Below are 18,919 nucleotides of genomic sequence, written 5' to 3' on the forward strand. Positions count from 1 at the left end.
TAATGTTGACATTCGAAAAGTTACTCCTTTTTTCGAGATTGGATCAGTTTCAAACTTCAGACCTTCTTTCACCGTTTCCAGAAATCTAACAAATCTCCAAGTAATCACACCAGCACAGCACGATCGAATACCGACTTTTGATATGAATCCGGAAGACATATATAAGAATATACTTTCCGTGAAAAATATATTACATTGCTCACATTCTTTTCTCAGAAGGCGTCGTGTACAAATTACGTAACGCGATAAGGGGGAGGGGGCGGTGTAGGGGGGTCGAGGTTGCGTTATTTTCTGTGTATTAGAGATAGGAAATTGCGTTACATAGGGGGGAGGGGGTCCAAAATCCGGATTTTCAGCGTTACGTAATTTGTGCACGACGCCTAAAGAACAATTCTTTTTGCTGCTCCAATGGCGCTTTCTATCGTAATGTTCATTCGTATGTTCTTTTCCTCCCCACAGAGCCTTCGTTGGAGAATGAGCGATCATCTAGTCCAGAAACTCTACCTAGTGATATGTAAGTAAACGTGGCGTCGTCCAGTGTGAACTTTCAACGACATTCGAATCACGCTTTTGTTTCGGAGTTTTGATCGTTATTAGTTTCCACCGGCGAAATCAGCTGCGCGATAATTGTAGATGTTGTTATCCAACGTCTTGGTCCATGATGTGCACTCGCGAATGATGTAGTTTCTATGTGGAGCCAATCCAAGCAGTGAATCCACTAACTTATGTTAATTGAACTGACAAACACACATTCACACGAACACGCCGTACACTTACAACGCTTCTCATACACAGATTGACACAAGTAAAACTCTCACATCGAACGTAACCACGTGAATAAACGTTGCAATCTTGTTTCTAGTTGTAAGCTAAAGCTCTAATGTTATTTTTTTATCTAATTGTTTTTGGTCGTTATAATTTTTTAGCTCGATCAGTCACGATCAGTTGTTGTTGTTTCAATGATATTAACCATCTCTCACAAACACATTTTCGCTCAATCAAGTCTGTCCCGTACTGTGATCTTCAAGAGACTGCTCGCTAATCCATTCGAATCCGTTCCATTGTTCGTTTTCTCTTTTCTAGGAGTCTATTGCATTATATAGACGAGGAGTTGAAGTTAAGGTAAACTACTCAAATCAATCAAAGAACAAACAAAAGACATATCGCATACATTTTTCTCCATTGTATCCCACACCAACCCCACGCAATCTTGAAGAATCTGTTCAACACCTACTAATACAAATAACACAGGCGCATCCAACATTTGTTGAACTCATAACTCATCCAATCGGCCTCACTCACCATTTTTCGTCAGTCCGTTATTCGCATGTTGAAATACCTCCCGGTCATGCAAGCGATACTATATACCATAATATTAGTTTTAAAAAGACAATGATCGCTTGCATGAAATGGGTCCTTAATTCAAAGGATACACTGCATCGTATCAGTGGTATCGTTTTTCGCATTTTTGCTTGCTTTTTGTTGTGTGCAATCTCCACCGACTGTAGAGTTAAACAATCCGTGAGCGCCGTTCCACACTTTTTTGTTATAATTATTTTATTTAATTTGGGTGGCTTGCTTATGTATACCTCAAACTAATATCATACAAGAATGGGCTTCCGGCCAATACTTCCGGGAAGCGCACTATCGTGAGGCGATAATTTCATACCATATTCCCCTGCGCATAGAATAGTAACCAACCGCTTGTTTTTTGCAGGCGGACCTTACCGCTATCGAATCTTCCGAACGATTCGCTGACATCCAGTGAGTGCTCCTGTGTCGGCGAAAGTTACGACAATAATGGGCGAGATGACTCCACGCTCAGTTATTCGGATATCGATGAGTTGAACGCACGCATGGAAAAGCTGAATGCGGTAATGATGAAAGCGGATGGTTTAATGGTAAAAAATGTTTAACTTTGGATCCATATTTAGCAGAATGGAACGAGCCAGGAGGAGACGCAAAGTAAACGACGATCGATGGATCAACTGACCGGACTGTTCAACGATCTTGAGAAGTCTTCCAGGCAACGTAGTTTGAGCGACGGCGATGGTAGTAATGACAACGGTAAGTGGCGACAACAGCATTATTTACATTGTTGTTCCGGTATTCAATTCTGACTGAGCACTTCAAAGGTGATTTTAACGATTATTTCACCTCGTCGACACGAATTGATGATGCGATAAGGGACAAAGTGATTCGAGACGTTCGTCATCGAATTCAGAAGGTGCGTGTCATCGACGTCAAAGTCGCCATTTTTGAACTTTGTAGATTAATTCCGTGCTGTAGACCGTCTCCATACACGTCGCAAATGTCGCGGGTTGTTTCGGCGCTTTTTGACCTCGATAAAAAGCAAAGAAGAGTAGGTGCCGAAGATGTTGGTTTTTGTCTCTTGGGTATTCTATTGATAAGCCTCAAAACTAATAAAAAAATTAAATAACTTAAAAATACAAAACGAAAGTGTTCTATCGAACAAATTTGCCAAACAGCAAACAAATCGTGTAAAATAAAGGAAATATAAAAACGACATGAACTTATTCTCCATTCCAATATTTGATCCCTAGATCAGCCATGCATTCATTGAAACCTAAACTACGAAGGTAATGATTCCATAGTTAAACTCAATGAGGTGCATATCGAGGTGAAGCAGTAGGTTTATTTGTATTGGCAAGCGAAATGTTGTGTCGTAATTATTTGCGTTCTATATGAAGCGTATATGGAAGAAACAAAACAATGTTCAAAATACTCATAGTTATGATGATTTGAGCCAAATTTCTCATGAAATCTTGCAACTGTTTGTCTTTTAACAGATGACAATTGCATCATTGTATTTGTATTATTTGTATTGTATTATTTATGTGGTGAAAAGACCCACAGAGCAGTCGTAGTTTTGGTCTTCCACATTTTCCAGTCCAGTAACATTTTCAGTAAAATACTGTTTAATTGAAGACTATTTTCCCAAATCACACAACCGGCACAGAGAACCATAGTCATATCAATATGGTATTGTAAAAATAATGAAAGTTCGTTTGTTTCTATGACCTTGGGGGAGTGAAAATGTCTTACTAAAATATCACTTTTATTCGCCTTTTTCGACGTGATTTCACAAATATCCACTGCACGCTGTCACATTAAGTTCGTAATCCGTGGGAACTTCAATAAAATGTATGTTTTTCATTGATAAAACACTTACTGTAAATAGCATCTTCACATGGCAATCAAATATAAACACAAATACTGACGTCACGATTTGAGAAATACTAACGGCAGCGTATTCTATGTCGCACGAAACTCTACCATGTTCATTACCTTTATCCAAGGACATTGAGTTAAACCGAAGTTCTTTGTGTTTGCATTCCTCTCGCTTTTCATACATTCGCGGTTCCGCCGAAAGACTCTGCCTTTCGAGGGAACATGTATTAAGGAATGAAGGGAAATCAAGAGTCTTCTAGATTTACATTGCTCAGTCGCTCAGCCACCGAGGCACCCACGCTGCCAAATAATAGAAATCAGTACCGTGATAGAAGATTTCATGTCGAATCTATCATCAAAAAACTGACATTTTCCTACACGGTTGGTCCCGAAGGAAATCTCTCTTGTGTACTGCACAATGAAGAATTGCTCGTTTGAGCTTATAAAACCGTTGTCGAAACTGTTCAATATCTCGTTACAGCAGGGTGTGTTTCCAACACGTTGCAAAAATTCATTTATATTTCTGGTTTATAAGAATAGAAATTCCAAATGAAATCGACAAATGACAAAACATGAGTAGTTCTGATTCGAATGAAAGTGTGTATTCCGTTTGAGTTAGACGAAATATGAGTTTTCCACAGCAATTGGGAATTTTGACGTGGGACTACGTCTAACCGGAGTATATGGGGGGTAAAATGAAAACCTAAACACTGAACATGCAGGAAAAAATGAAAGATTTCGAATGCTTATAACTCGAACATTTCTTACTGGATAGGAATGATGTTTGCATCAATTGATAGGAAATATTTCTACGCTTCATCGCAATTAATAAAATGTTATTTTTCATTAGATAAACAATTGAATAACTTTAAAATGTTAAGCGATATCTAAACGCCCTTACTGCCTCGTTTTGATTGGCCCGATTTACGGTTTCCCCAACACATCCATCAAAACCAAGCAGCCTTGTGGAAATCGGCATTGCAAATACATGAAAGTATGGGGACTTTTGTTCTCACCGAAATGTGTTCCCTAACACAGACTTCAAAACCAAGCAGCGTTGGAGGAATTAACATTGAAAATTCATGCAGGTCGGTGGTATTTTTGTTCCGACTGAAATGTGTTTCCCTAACACAGATTTTAAATTCAAGGAGCGTGAGGAAATTGACATTGAAAATACATGCAAGCCGTGGGCATTTTTGTTCCGACTGAAATGTGTTTGCCTAACACAGACTTCAAAACCAATATGTCTGAGGAAATCGGCTTTGCAAATACATGCAAACTGCGATAACTTTTGTCTCTTGCTTTTGTGCAGACTAGAATATGTTTCCTTAACACGGTCTCCTAAACTTAGGAACCTGGTAAAATCGTGCAGACACTAGAGGCGAATGAAATTTCATGTTTAAATCCTCTATTGTATAAAAAGTAGAGATTGAAGTTGTTGATGCACCCGCTTGTTTTTTTTTGCACTCCGAAAAGTGTTTTTCTAACACGGATTACAAAAGCGGGTACGAACACAACTCTATAAAGATGAAATATAAATTATCAAAGATTTCTCTTACTAAAATCGATACTACCTTTTCAAAAGTTACACTTGTGTCAAAAAATGAACCATAGTGATGTATTCGGAAAAGTTGTTGGAAACTATAAACAAATTCATAAAATTTCATGAACATGACGGTATAACACGACAAACATATTAAAAGAAATTATTTACTATAAAAAAACAATAAATTAGAAATATTTTTTAAATATCTCGAGAAAAATTATTATTATTTAAAAAAAAATAAAAATATGTATTTCAGATATTGCAAATTAAATTGTTATTTTGTAAATAAAAAAAAGAGTACTAATTTTTTTTCTCAGTGTACATTTTTTTCATATTCAACCATCAATACTCTATAACTCTTTCTAAGACACTATTTCGGTACGACTCATAGTTTTTTGAGATATAAATTATCAAAGATTTCTCTTACTAAAATCGATACGCGCTTTTCAAAAATAACACTAGAGTCAAAAAATTCCCAATTGCTGTGGAAAACTTATATTTCCTCCAACCCAAACGGAATACACACCTTCGTTGGAATCAAAAATACAACTTTTTAAAATCTGCATTTTTAGGACGATTTCATTTGGAATTGCTGAGAAAGAAGATAAGTATAACTTCTAAAATTATCGATTGCGTCGCTTAAGGGGGATCCCGGTCTGAACTTGAAAAAATCGAAATTGTTTTTTCTTGCATTTTTGGGTAGAAATGTTTTTTTTATTAATCCGTTTATTTTTACAGGCTCAGTTACATAAGTTTAAAGGAGCCAAACTCAGAACTATATTTCTACTAGTATATATTAGCATGTTTCCTTATCTATGGTTAATAAAATAGGAAACCAATTACTCGCGGTCGACTCGAGTTTAGAAGGGCGACACGTTTTCATTAGGAAAAGGATGGGATGTAAGGAGATGTGTGTTCACACTCACACTCACATTCACATTCACATTATCATTCACACTGACACTTCACATTCAATTCTTAAAACTATCCTTACATCTAATATGTATTTACAATTTAACTTATACTAATGTTAGTAGGAAGGGAACCGATAGCTCGTGAAGGACGAAAAGAAGGGGAAAAGGATGTGTGAATAATCACACTTGAATATCGATAGCTTTACGGAAAACATATATTTGGGACATGTAATCAAGGTCCAACCGAGCCAACACATCTCTCACCGGCACATTGGGCTGCTTTCCTCGAGCCCGAAGGGAGTTTTCTAAATTCGATCTGGCGACAAGATACAACTCGCACGACCAAACAACGTGTTCGATGCCGTGATAACCATGGCCACAAACGCAGAGATTGCTGTCAGCAAGATTAATACGATAAAGTAGCGCATCTAACGAACAGTGATTGAACATGAGTCACTAATGATTCAGCCCTCTCAGCAATGTGAAGAGACCCAGACAAAGGTTATGACATAACAGCGTCTGGATAATGCACTCAAAATTTCTCGTATTTTCTCAAGAAAGTACGGCAAGTGCTTTTCCGGCCTCACTTGCATATCATACTGGGGGCTTTCGGTGCGATTAGAATACAATCGAAGCGCGTTATTTGACTATCTTTTGAATGCAGCGGACGATGTTATTAATTTTGACCGGATCCTTAGTGGCATTGTTATAGGAATACATGGCGGTTGAGAACCTAGCCTCTAAACTTTGTAGTACTGAAGTTGTGTTTTATCCAGAAATGGAATTTCTGCAAACATTTCTTGCAAAGCTTGAAACTATAGCGGTTTTCTTTGATAATCGGTTATCTTTACGACGTTAATGTGAAGACGGTTTGAAAAAAAAATCATCTTGGATTTCAAAGTGTGGTCCGTAATCATGTCAAATTCTTTGGATGAAATAAAAACCTAATTGTGTTCCGATTATAGACGAGTGTCAATAAGACCGTCTTTAATTTTATGTTCTCTTTACTATAATGTTATATAAGAGTCAATTTACCCATACCTTGCCCTTCTTTCCAGAAGCCCAACCGGACTTGTTGAACAACACACCGCCAGTGCCACCGAAACGCAGCCATCGCAGCCGCCGCCATACACCACCTCGCCCAGTGTCCAACGGGCTACCGCCGACACCAAAAGTTCACATGGGTGCCTGCTTCTCGAAGGTTTTCAACGATTGTCCGCTGCACATTCACTGTACCGCCTCGTGGATCCACCCGGATACCCGGGATCAACACCTGCTGATCGGAGCCGAGGAGGGTATTTTCAATCTGAACATGAACGAACTGCATGACGCCGCGATCGAGCAGCTGTATCCACGGAGGACCGTGTGGCTGTACGTTATCAAGGATATCCTGATGTCGCTTTCGGGGAAGACAACGCAGCTGTACAGGCACGACCTGATGGCGCTCCATTCCAAGCAAACGCATCGATTTTCGCTGCACATGAAAAAGATTCCGGAGAAGCTGGTTCCGCGGAAGTTTGCTCTCACGACCAAGGTGCCCGATACCAAAGGTTGTACGCAGTGCTGTGTTACGCGGAATCCCTACAACGGGTACAAGTATTTGTGCGGGTCTCTTCCGAGTGGAATCTTCTTGATGCAATGGTAAATTAAAATGAGTCGGAAATTTGTTAAATCATTCTATACAAAAGAACACGACTTTTGGCAGGTACGATCCACTAAACAAGTTCATGCTGCTGAAGCAATGCGACTGGCCTTCTGGTAATTTACAATACTATGGTGTCAATTCGAACGTGTTCGAGATGATTATCACTCCAGAGTTGGAATATCCAATTGTTTGTGTGAATGTGCGGAGGGGGCCAAACGACAGTCTGAAGTTGGATTTGATCAATACAAACAATAGTGAGTGCAGTGTTATTAATGTTTTGAATATTTTCTCAAAAATATAACTTTCTCAAATTTCAGCTTCCAGTTGGTTCAACTCCAATGCGGAAGAGATGGACGGAATGGCCACGGTGATAAATAGAAGGGATACCTTAAGACCAATTAAAGTGCATCAGGTGAAATGAGAGCATATTTCCAATGTACTCACAGTTTCAAAATGTTTGATTTTTCTGAAAAATAGATTGAGAGGGATGCGATACTGGTGTGCTACGATAATGTCGTACAAATTGTAGACGTTCTTGGTTTTTCAAAACATAGCAAAAAATATATTTCACGTTTGGAATTTAGCTATAATATCGATACCATAGGTAAGTGGCAGTCTTATTTTTGCAGAGTCACGGTTCTTAATTTTCCGTTTTTCTAGTTTGTCTCACGGATAGCGTGTTAGCGTTTCATAAAAACGGCATGCAGGGTCGATCTTTGCGAAACGGGGAGATTACTCAAGAGATTACTGACACCAGTCGGATATACGAGCTGATCGGGAGTGACAAGTAAGTACTCTGCTGAATTGAACGAATTTTTTCGAGTTAAATAAGATACTAAATTAATAATGTGGCAGCTTTGAAGACGTTGGGGTTATTGATACCTGAGGAGATGTTTCGTGGGCTTGAACCTGAGAGAGACGAATCCCACGCTTACTCGTTTTGGAAGTTATAAACATTGTGTATGCGTAGATATTAGATAATTAAGCATCATTACATACCCAATTCTTACCAAATCAGCTGCTGTTAGGCTATATCGATTATTGAAAAAAGTTTCACTCGTTCCAGAAGACAGTCTAGACCAGCGGTTCTCAATCTTTTTTTCATAGGAGTCACAAACACGTGTTAGGCGTGTTATTGCAGGCCGTAAAAAAATAAAAAATAATGAAATGTGATGTCCAAGACACGATCGCATTGTTCACATAAAATTACGAAACTGTTGCCGGAAAACATTAAAGAAATTTGATAATAAAACTCTCTGATATAAGTATTTGATAGCAATGATAAGGGCCGATAAAAGAATGCTTTTATTGAGTGAGAAGCACGAATGTTTCGCGAAGCAATTTGAGTAGATTGTCCCAAACATTAACATGTACTGTTGATTGCTCGCTGTCTTGAACACTGGAACTGAAATACTGATCTTCTTGAATATGTTCAGTATCTCTATACAAAAATACATCTCCTACGTAGTGCGAAACATCTCACAGTGTAGTGTGGTGATGGCGGCGACGGAAGCAATAGCAACGAAAGATATTTTCACCTTTCGTTTTCCACCGAAGAACACAACTCTCAACGCTGAAAAATACTTCACGTCTCTTTTAACCTGGAAACAATAATTGAATGATCGACAAATAAGTCATTATCAGAAATCCAGCTAGCGAGCGGACGGCAACATGGCCTTCCAAATGGTATTTCTCAAGGCCGAGTTGTTAGTTTGATTTTTCGAAATGTTTTTTTTTCATGGCTATAAGCGAATGAACTGAGAGGCTTGAGACCCCTAGGATTCAAAACAATATACATGAAATTAGGAAAATAGAAATTTTTTGACGTAAGACAACGTCTTTGATTTCTATATAGGGGGGTCACTCTATGAAAAATGTAACGTTTGTTAAGTGTTTTCAAATGCATATTACGCAGAATCGTTCTTACGATATATGTTTTAGTATATACCATTAGACGGCAATTTTATCCAGCATTTTTTGGAAATGATAAAACAAGTGAATAATTAAACAAATAAAAGAGGTATGTTTTGCGAGCGAATGCGAAGGTAAATCATGTATTATGCATTCTTTCTTTCAACTTCGATCCCATGAATGTTGTATGCAACACAAAATTGTGTGCAATAATTCATTCTCTCGAACAAATTAGCAATACCTTTTTCGAATGTTGAAGTAATCAGATGCAAGATTCCATGCATCAATCAAATTACGTGCAAGATTCCATCAAAGCAACAAGGAAAGTGTTACCCCTACAGTGATCGCTCGTCAATTGGGCCGGAAAATCAATACAATTATTGAATTTTACTCGCTAACTGGACTGCAAAACAGCAAAAGCAATACTTCAAATTGAAGATGACATCTTTTATTGATACATACATGCCTCGCAGCCCAGTTAACGTACGCTCTGTTATGTATAAGTTAGCAGTTAGCAAATTACTTCTGTATATAACGGGGTCGAGCGAGTGTCTTGCGGCAACATGGGTAATTGTACAGCGAAAAATGATATCAATACTAGGGGGTTTGCAGCGATTATCATGCGAGGACTTATTGAGATCGGCTTTACATCGCATCACAAAAATGAAACGAAATGAAATATTAATAATTCACCAATACGACTTGATTGTGATAGTCTGCAAACGAACAAGCTACTGTTTCTGATGCCTTAGAATAAAACTAATAACTAGAATACAATGGAAAGAAATCACAATACCACAGCTATCCATTAAAATTAGAGCAACTTTATGATTTCATGTGTATTTTACCTCAAAATATCACGAAATCGTAAGTATTTTCAACTTGCTTTTTTGTTTCTTCCCCATAGACTTCATATGCAATGTAATCAATGACGATATTTTTTTTTGTCTGCCGATCCACATACCATTCCCCCTGTTATGTTAGTTGGTTAGTTTTTGTTTTTAAGAGGGTTTAAACTTTTCAGTTCATTTGCCTCTAAAGCCTGTTATATGCCACACTGATATTCATTGATCATTTTCAGTTAGACAGTTGATCTTCCTGCCAGAAATTTATAATATTTTGACGTAGGACTACGTCTTTCATTTCTATACCGGGGTGTAAAATCATAGTTTTGAAAACGAAAGCGTTACGCCGGAGACCGAGATTTTGAGCGTTAATAGCTCCTAAACAACTGAACGAAATGGTATGATAAACACTTCATTCGAAAGATAAAATGTCTACGCGTTCTATACTTGTTACTTTTTGATCCAAAAACTTGTTTCAATAGTCTTAAAATTGCTTTCAAAACAGGCTATTGAAATCACCAATCGGTATATAAGCGAGCGTCGCTCGGAAATCCACTCAGTTCTAATTGAACAGCGATTGGAGCATGTTGTCGCTGTTGTGGTCAAGCTCTTCGTTTATCATGAAAGCGCTGATGAACGGTGTCACCAAGAGCCTGTTTGTGCACCTTAGGCTAGACATCAATCCATCAGGAGGAGAGTGATGCCACAAACGGTTCCCCGGGAAGATCTCGAAGCAGCCGTTACACACACACACATACACGCGCGGAATTCTTTCCGTTTGGATGCCATTCAGCATCGAGAAAGATCCGGAAAATAATCTGTCAGTTCTTCTGGGAATTTAAAAATACATTCATGTGAAAGAGTTTATTTGAATGTTTTCTATCCATGTAACACTGTGATCAAATATGTTTCAATCAAGTACTATTAACAGATGGTTATCGAGTTAGCATAAACCACTGGTGGGCTTCCAGTATCGAGGAAAATGTGGAAATATCTAATCGTCACTGAAAATAATCTGCCAGTTCCTCTGGGAATTTAAAATTACATTCATGTGAAAGAGTTTATTTTAATGTTTTCTATTCATGTAACACTGTGACCAAATATGTTTCAATCAAGTGCTATTAACAGGTGGTTATCGAATTAGTATTAACCACTGGTGGGCCTCCAGTATCGAGGAAAATGTGGAAATATCTAATCGTTACTGAAAATAATCTGCCAGAACCTCTGGGAATTTAAAAATACATTCATGTGAAAGAGTTTAATTGAATGTTTTCTATTCATGTAACACTGTGACCAAATATTTTTCAATCAAGAATTATTAACAGGTGGTTATCGAGTTTGTATTAACCACTGGTGGGCTTCCAGTATCGAGGAAAATGTGGAGATATCTAATCGTTACTGAAAATAATCTGCCAGTTCCTCTGGGAATTTAAAAATACATTCATGTGAAAGAGTTTATTTTAATGTTTTCTATCAATGTAACACTGTGACCAAATATGTTTCAATCAAGTGCTATTAACAGGTGACGGTTATGAGTTCATATAACGAACGGCCCTTTTCAGGGCTACTATTTGGAGTTTTAAAAAAGTTAAACAGATTTCTGAGCAATGAAATGAATTACTTTTTAAAAAATAACTGTTCAGAACAATCAGTCCTACGCCAAACTTCCGTCCGTGCCCATAGATTCAGACACTTCTACTTTTTTCGATGCCAGATGACTTAAAAATGAAAAAAACGTCGTGAACTGGTGTCATCTCGAAAAAAAAATTTGACCGGAAATCGACATAGGGACATAGACTTGGGCTAATAACCAAAATATACATGATCAGTTCTTCAAATTCGATGATGATTTTTCTTCCATACATTCAGTGCCACTCAGACTAAGAGTCCCAGGAGGTAGATTTTCGGCCAAAGTTTTTTTTCGAGATGACAGCAGATCTCGACGTTTTGTGCATTTTTAAGTCATTTGGTATCAATTTTCGATTTTTGTAATTTCAAAAGTTTGATTTCGAAGCAGCTCTGATCTATTGAAACAAATTTTTGGGTCAATAAGTAACCAACAAGTATTTGACGTACACCCTTTTTTCAACTGACGCTAGAAATTTTGCCCCCCAAACATAACACTCTCGTTTTAGAAATTTGAAACTCACATCCCAGTAAAGATTAAAATACTCTTCACCAGACGGCATGCAAACCGACGTGGTGCCCCCACCGAACAAAATTGCACCATACTGTGCGATATCTATCTTTCATCCTTCCTTTGAATCGAGTAAAACCACTGTGTGTGACATTAGCATTGAAAAAGACTCCTGTCTGATAGTTAGAGCGAGACGACCCAAATGATGATGATGATGATGATGTTTTGAATTATAGAGGCTTTAAAACTCGTCAGTTTCTTCGTCTCTAGCCTTCAAAAAAGAACAATTTGGAAAACTAAAAAAACTCGGCCTTCAGAAAAGTCATTTCAAAGCCTTGCTGCCGTCTGGTCGCTAGTTAGATGACTGATGAATTGTGAATACTGTAATTTGAGATCGCTAATGGCATGTTTATACTCAATGGATAGAATACGACAGAGCTAAGATTCCAATATCCATATTGTTCGTAGAACGAATGCTGCATTTGCATTTCAGACGACCGATTTACGCTCGTCTGAGTAGCAGTGAGGTTGAGTATGGCTGGTCTAGACTCATGTTGGAAAAAATGAGTATGTGAACATGCTTATACAGCTAATATACTCACATCCACAAAGTGGTGGTTGAACTCTGCGAGACTGTCGTCAACCCCATAAATGAGTCGATAAGAAAACTTCGAGCGGAAAATAATTCTGAAAATATAGAGCATTTCACGTCAAATTAACCAGGTCCTGCCTTATTTTACTTTATACTTGCAAGGCGGCTAGCCGAAATCTCAATTTTTATTATCATACGACCAATTTTATTTGCGACTAACTTCTTCTTCTTCAATAACACTAAGTTCCTAGTGGAACTTCGTCGTCTATGTAGTATTCCTACGTTATTTTTATTATTATTTATTAGTCTATGCCAAATAACACGCGTTGAAAGTAGTATCCTAAGCGGCCAGCTTTGGAATACAATGCAAGTCAGAAGAAGTTTCTTTGGCCAAAAATTTCCCGATCAGAACGGGAATCGAACTGGAACCCCCGACATGATAATGTGTGACGCTATGCGACTAACTTCTATAGGGCATATATTTCTGATTTGACTCAAATGATTGAACAGCCATCAAAAGTGTAGCGGAGAACACCCACATGACGAGGGGCGAGAACGAACACTACAGGACGAGTGGTTCGATGAGGAGTACCAGCAGGTGTTACATTGAAGAAACGCTGTGCACGCACGTGCTAATGTTGCGGTAAGCTACCCGTCAGAAGGTGGAGCGATATAAATGAAAACGGAGACGTTACACCGGACTCTTTTGGAAGAAGAAGCGTCGTCATGAAGCGAAGGAGTGTAAAGAACTAGCTCTCATGAGACACGAAATTCAATGCATTCCGAAAAGGTGACCAAAAGATGAAGGCAGCACTCCGATGAACACCTGAATAGTTTAAAGGCAGATAACCAAGATAACGATGGAATTATGGTGGCGATTATGTTGGTGCAGTAGATAATGCCACCCCCGGTAAGTAGAGTTAGGAATACCATCATCGAATCCGAAGAATAAGTGGTAGTATCGAAACGGAAGCTATCAGAAACGTTCCGAGAAAGATGGCTAATTGTCTGCATCGAATGGTTGTGAGAACTTGGGAAACAGAACAGCCCGAGGAGCAGCAAGATAAGATTATTTGCCTTTAGTGCAATCATCGTCTTGAATCCCGCCTACAAAGTGCCTTCCCGAATCATCTTCTTTCGACTATCGCCACTAACGAACAGATTCGTTGCAAGTTATCAGGTCGAATATGCTTCAATAGCACGAAAAGATCTATGGACAATCGTGGACAAAAATAGCTTCCCCGAGATACTGATCAGACTGGTTAACGATACGATGGATAGGGCTTCGCCAAGGTAATGGTCTCCTAGTCATTATCACAGAACATTTGAGACGGTTGCTGTACATTACACCAGACTTAAGTTCGAAGCAGAAAGAGTTGAACTGAGAATCAATGCATCCAAAACCAAACACATGTTGGCTTCCGGATTCGACCACGACAGGGCCCGATTTGGTAGAAGTGTAGTGATCAACGGCGATGAGTTCGAGGTGGTGGACCAATTTGTCTACCTTCGCTGGTAACGTCTGACAATGGTACCAGCCTCAAGATCCGGAGACGCATTATCAATGGGAGTCGTGCCCAATATGGTTTCCACAAACACTTGAGATCTTTGGCGATGTGCAGGAGAACGCCGTTGGAGACAAAGGAGGAACCACGAGCTCACGCAACTCACTGGTGAACCCAGTGTCAAGAAAGTGATTCAAGATGGAAAAATACTCTGGGCTGGATATGTTGCAAGAATGTTGGACAACTATCCTGCAAAAAATGGTGTTCATCACACATAATCACACGTAAGCATATTTGATTTGTTCAAGCTTTGTCATTGGTGATAGCGGTATAGATATAGAATCGCCTGTGGCTGCAGTGTGCATCTAGAAGAAGAGATGAATTATGTGCATTGGCAATAAGGACCAGGACCCGAAATTTCGAAGAAGAAGAATGAAAATCGACTTTTCTCTCAGTAACTTCGCTTCGACTAGAACTACTCGGCATTCGCCGTCAACATGATTTGAATTGACTAGAAAATGAATTGACGAGCGTTGAGAGCGAAGATGACTATCTAGCAAATGCTTATTCTAATTGACGTGGCTAATGAATACACATCTGTCTCTTCATTCAACCTGACTTCAATCCACACTTCTACTCCCCCTGACACGAATCTGGTTACCCGCGTACACAATGTTATTTTTACGTCCACGAAAACTTGATTTCTGATGCAAACAAGTGGTTACTCCATCAATGGAGGTTTATTGTTTACCCACCATGAACTCAAACCAACGTACTTAGACAGCTACCAGGTATGTTATAAAGGTCTTCGCGTTAGTATTAGTAAATAGCGTGCAGTTTGCATCGATACATGCATACGTGATATATGAGAGAGAGAAACGAATTCATTTTTGGGGGAATCACTTCAATATGCATTGAGGTCCATTTGACGAGAAAGAATGTAATGAGATAGTCGAGTCGTACGGTGAGATAGCAACTAAACGCCCGAATGACTGTTGAATCATGTCGACGGAGAAACTGTCGTCTTCAAATAACCGTATAGTATGACCCGATGTGATAAGTACAACACAAGATATGTTTAAGTGTTGCCATATATTGACAATATACGACATTTCTTTTTCCCCAACCCAATATTTCAAAGCTAAACACGAATAGCTTAAAATTTCCCTTTATGATAAAATCCAATACTTTCCAATAGTTGACGTTAGTAAATTGTACCTCGCTTGATATAAGTGCGATCGGGTTGTCCTGGGTGTGGTTAAAAGATACGATTTCAAACTGAAAAAAGATAATTTAATGGTCAAATTTACCATGAATCATAATTTAATTGACTATGTTGCAAGAATATTTTGGAAGTTCTGTCGGGCGGCCTTCCGACAGTTGACCGAACTTTCGTCATTGCTGTCGGTAACATACTTGTTGGCATGTTTTTCATGTCTTTCTTCTTAGCTTTATTTATTAGTCCTCCGTTTTTTTGTTGGAGTTGGAGTTCGAGTTTGCCCAGAAATTCATCTCCTCCAGCTACTTCTTTGCGTTATGAGCAGATACCAGGTCCGACTAAAATACACATCTTCGTCCGGAATTATGTTTTTGGATGAAGGAGACAACATCCGGTAGGCACTTTGTGCTGTAAATCTCCCCGTTCACCGCAAGTCCCGAACGGAAGAATAGCTTTGGCATCTCCTTTTAACTGATGGTTAGCCACAGGAGCACCTTCTTTGGGAACTTGATGTATGATATGTATTTCACGTCGGAACCTTCTTGGTGGAGGACGTAAAGTAGCTGGTTCCCTGCCAGTCGTTGCCATCCTGCGTTAAATACAACTCGATTGCGACGATCTGCTTCGCCGGAAAATTTTCGTTCTCCATCACTTTCAGCCTTTGTTTCTGGGTCACAGCTTGCTGTGTTTTTTCAATGCAAGCGTTATTATACATCTTCATGACGAGTTTATGTAATTACAAGTTATTAAGCTTCTGTCCAGAATATCGTTAAATGCTTTGTGTCTTTCTCCGTCTCTTCCACAGCCGAATTGTGATGCTGCAAAGCCGCATCATGCGGGCGGAATCTATGGAGGGTTCTAGCGAGGAGGGCCATGATTTGTACGTGGTAGCAGGACACGAGGCCAGCTACTAGGAAGGATGCAGTGCTCTTCGGTGAGTGCAAATATCAGGAGAACAATTATAGCTGTACTACTAGTAGAAACTACACAAATTTAGGGCGATCCTGAGTATATCCGAGCAAACAGAACAAACGTTTCATAGTTTGGAACGAAAGTACTAAAATATACATATAGTTTAACACAATTAGAAAACAAACAAATCAGAAGGCGAACAAAAGAAAAATCGGGAAACAATGTATAGTGCGAGAGTAATCGAACGGATGAGTATTTAAAGTTCTTATTAGATATATTAGATATATCTCTATAGCACTACGTAAGCTAAATTAAGAGGATAAAAGCAAAATTATTAGGAGAAAAATAACAAAAAAGAGTAATTACACATTCAAATCTAGTTATTAAACGATAGAGTGTGGGAAGACAGTTAGCGTATGCAAAAGAGTTTTTTTCCGGTTGGGTTGTGTACGAATTGCGGTTGATTTCACGCGCTATCGTCAGGTATTGTATTTTTGATGGGACAGCGGAAGTACAGAAACGATATGATAGTCTGTTTTATGATGAAAATATAATTGTAGCAAGTTAGCGTATTCTTCTTGTAAGTTTGTTTCGATTTTCAAGGTTGTTTTTTGCTGAGCTACCTTGAATATTCCACTGAATTGTAAACAAAAGTTTATCTCTGTATATTTATGTAATTTTTTATGTAGATATTTTTTATATCTAATGTAGGAAATGCTCCCTGTTTTAATTTTTCGCATTTCGTTGTCATCCAGAAAAGTTGCCGGTAAAGTTGGACAAACAATTTAGCAATCAAATGTAAAACCCCAAACCACGAAAGCAACATGAAATAGAACGAAAATTTTGAATCCAATCAATCACAAAAAGATAGAAACAGATTTAATATTTTAATAAAGTTTTTCTGGAAAATAGCATTACATGAATAAATGAATGATGAAATCATACACCTATATATATATGGAAACAGAAAATGAAAAAGGACAAAATTAAATGATAAATGACACTGAAAGAAAATATATTTTATATCATGTAATGGAAACAAATTCTCTATGTCGACAAATAAAAGGCAAGATTCAATTCTGATCAGCAGGAAAACTGACACTATAAAACATTAAACATTCGTAATCGTCTGTAACTGAAAAAAATATACAAACAAACCAGTCGTACTATTCCACATACTGTAGCAATAGAAAAAAGGTCAAACCATAATGAAGAACACGGATGAAAAGTTAGCAATTGCATTTATTTTTTGAGATCAGTTTACATTTACAGAGAAAACGCGTCTTTAATTTGTCACCATGTGAACTATCGGCTTAGACTATTTTAACATTTGTTGCACAACTCATGAACTATAGAAGTTCGAAATATCAATTATATTTAATTGCGGATGTAAGAATTGTATCATTTTTAGGACAGATTTTTCACATGATGCAAATTGAAGCTCGTAAAATATTTGATCCAGAATACCACCATTCTCCATTTACTCGATTACACTCCAAAGCTCTTTTCGTGTGTAACAAGTAGCTTGTGATAAAATACCTTAAACTAAAATAAATTCTTTTTGGTCAGACCACTGCCGCCGCCGTTCGGAAGGCAACCCTAACCAATGCGTAGCTGATAGCAGAATTACCGGTAATCCCTGTTCGAAGCATTCAGAGCTTTATTGTGAATTCACTCATAGTCACTGAAGTCGTTAATTATAATGTGTTCTATACCTGTTACATTCGAACTTAATACAAACAAAAACAAACTCAGATATTTGTGATTAGTATTTGTTTTCGTCAACACGAAGATTGAACAATAACTCACACAAGAACAAGATATAGAGTGTATCGAACTGTACCTCTCGGTAAAAAGAACCGGGATCGGATACAATTTTCCGTATACACCACGATTGTGGAGAATCAAAATAAACAAATTTCTTCTTAGCAGCTCAGAAAACAAGATTAAGCAAAACAGAAAAAAATAGATAAACAAGAAAGTCTCCTTCCACACTGAATGTCCCGTTCCCACTAAATCCTTTTGATCCTCTCACACCTCAAAAAAAAAGAACAGAAAACACAATTCTTGTAAATGTCGTTATAATCAATACAAAGTTTAACCAAGATGCAATAATTTTACAAAGGAAAAAAAGTACATTGCAAAACAAGAAGTTGCAAGACAACGCGGACAGACAGCTAGGGAGAGACTATCGGGAGCAGAGCAGTTATCGCGGGAAGAAGATATCGATAGTTAGTGATAGTAGAAGAATAAATTGTTTTTTGACATGAGATAGATCCCCAGATATGATCCGAACGCCCTCGATTGTGATTATCAACCATTCACAAACATCATAATTTCAGCATCACGTGATTTGTGAATGGCACTTCTTGATCTCAGAATATGCACGTTGCAGTTAATACGCATTAACTAAGTAAAGAATGTCTCAACAACAACGGAGTCCGGTCCACCTTCGGGTACACGATTTTGGGGGTGTAGAAATACCCCTACATTAACAAATA

The 18,919-nt window shown here is 38.2% G+C and overlaps 1 protein-coding gene across 4 annotated transcripts in view; it reads left to right on the plus strand.

Annotated features, from left to right (window-relative positions):
• Window positions 1-18,688, plus strand: part of LOC129768031 (mitogen-activated protein kinase kinase kinase kinase 5) — a 44,104-nt gene extending 25,416 nt beyond the window's left edge. The window contains exons 6-15 of one of the 4 annotated variants that reach the window (XM_055769395.1): window positions 460-514; window positions 1,084-1,122; window positions 1,718-1,874; window positions 1,935-2,067; window positions 6,714-7,293; window positions 7,358-7,551; window positions 7,615-7,709; window positions 7,775-7,901; window positions 7,958-8,084; window positions 16,312-18,688. In XM_055769395.1, the coding sequence (XP_055625370.1) occupies window positions 460-514; window positions 1,084-1,122; window positions 1,718-1,874; window positions 1,935-2,067; window positions 6,714-7,293; window positions 7,358-7,551; window positions 7,615-7,709; window positions 7,775-7,901; window positions 7,958-8,084; window positions 16,312-16,420 (1,616 nt within the window). In that variant the 3' untranslated portion in view covers window positions 16,421-18,688. Of the gene's footprint in view, window positions 1-459; window positions 515-1,083; window positions 1,123-1,717; window positions 1,875-1,934; window positions 2,068-6,710; window positions 7,294-7,357; window positions 7,552-7,614; window positions 7,710-7,774; window positions 7,902-7,957; window positions 8,085-16,311 lie in introns of all 4 variants that reach the window. The other 3 variants (XM_055769393.1, XM_055769394.1, XM_055769396.1) reach the window with 3 other exon arrangements.
• Window positions 18,689-18,919: the final 231 nt, after the last annotated feature.

Source organism: Toxorhynchites rutilus, chromosome 2 (assembly GCF_029784135.1).
Source record: "Toxorhynchites rutilus septentrionalis strain SRP chromosome 2, ASM2978413v1, whole genome shotgun sequence".
NCBI classification, from domain to species: domain Eukaryota; kingdom Metazoa; phylum Arthropoda; class Insecta; order Diptera; family Culicidae; genus Toxorhynchites; species Toxorhynchites rutilus.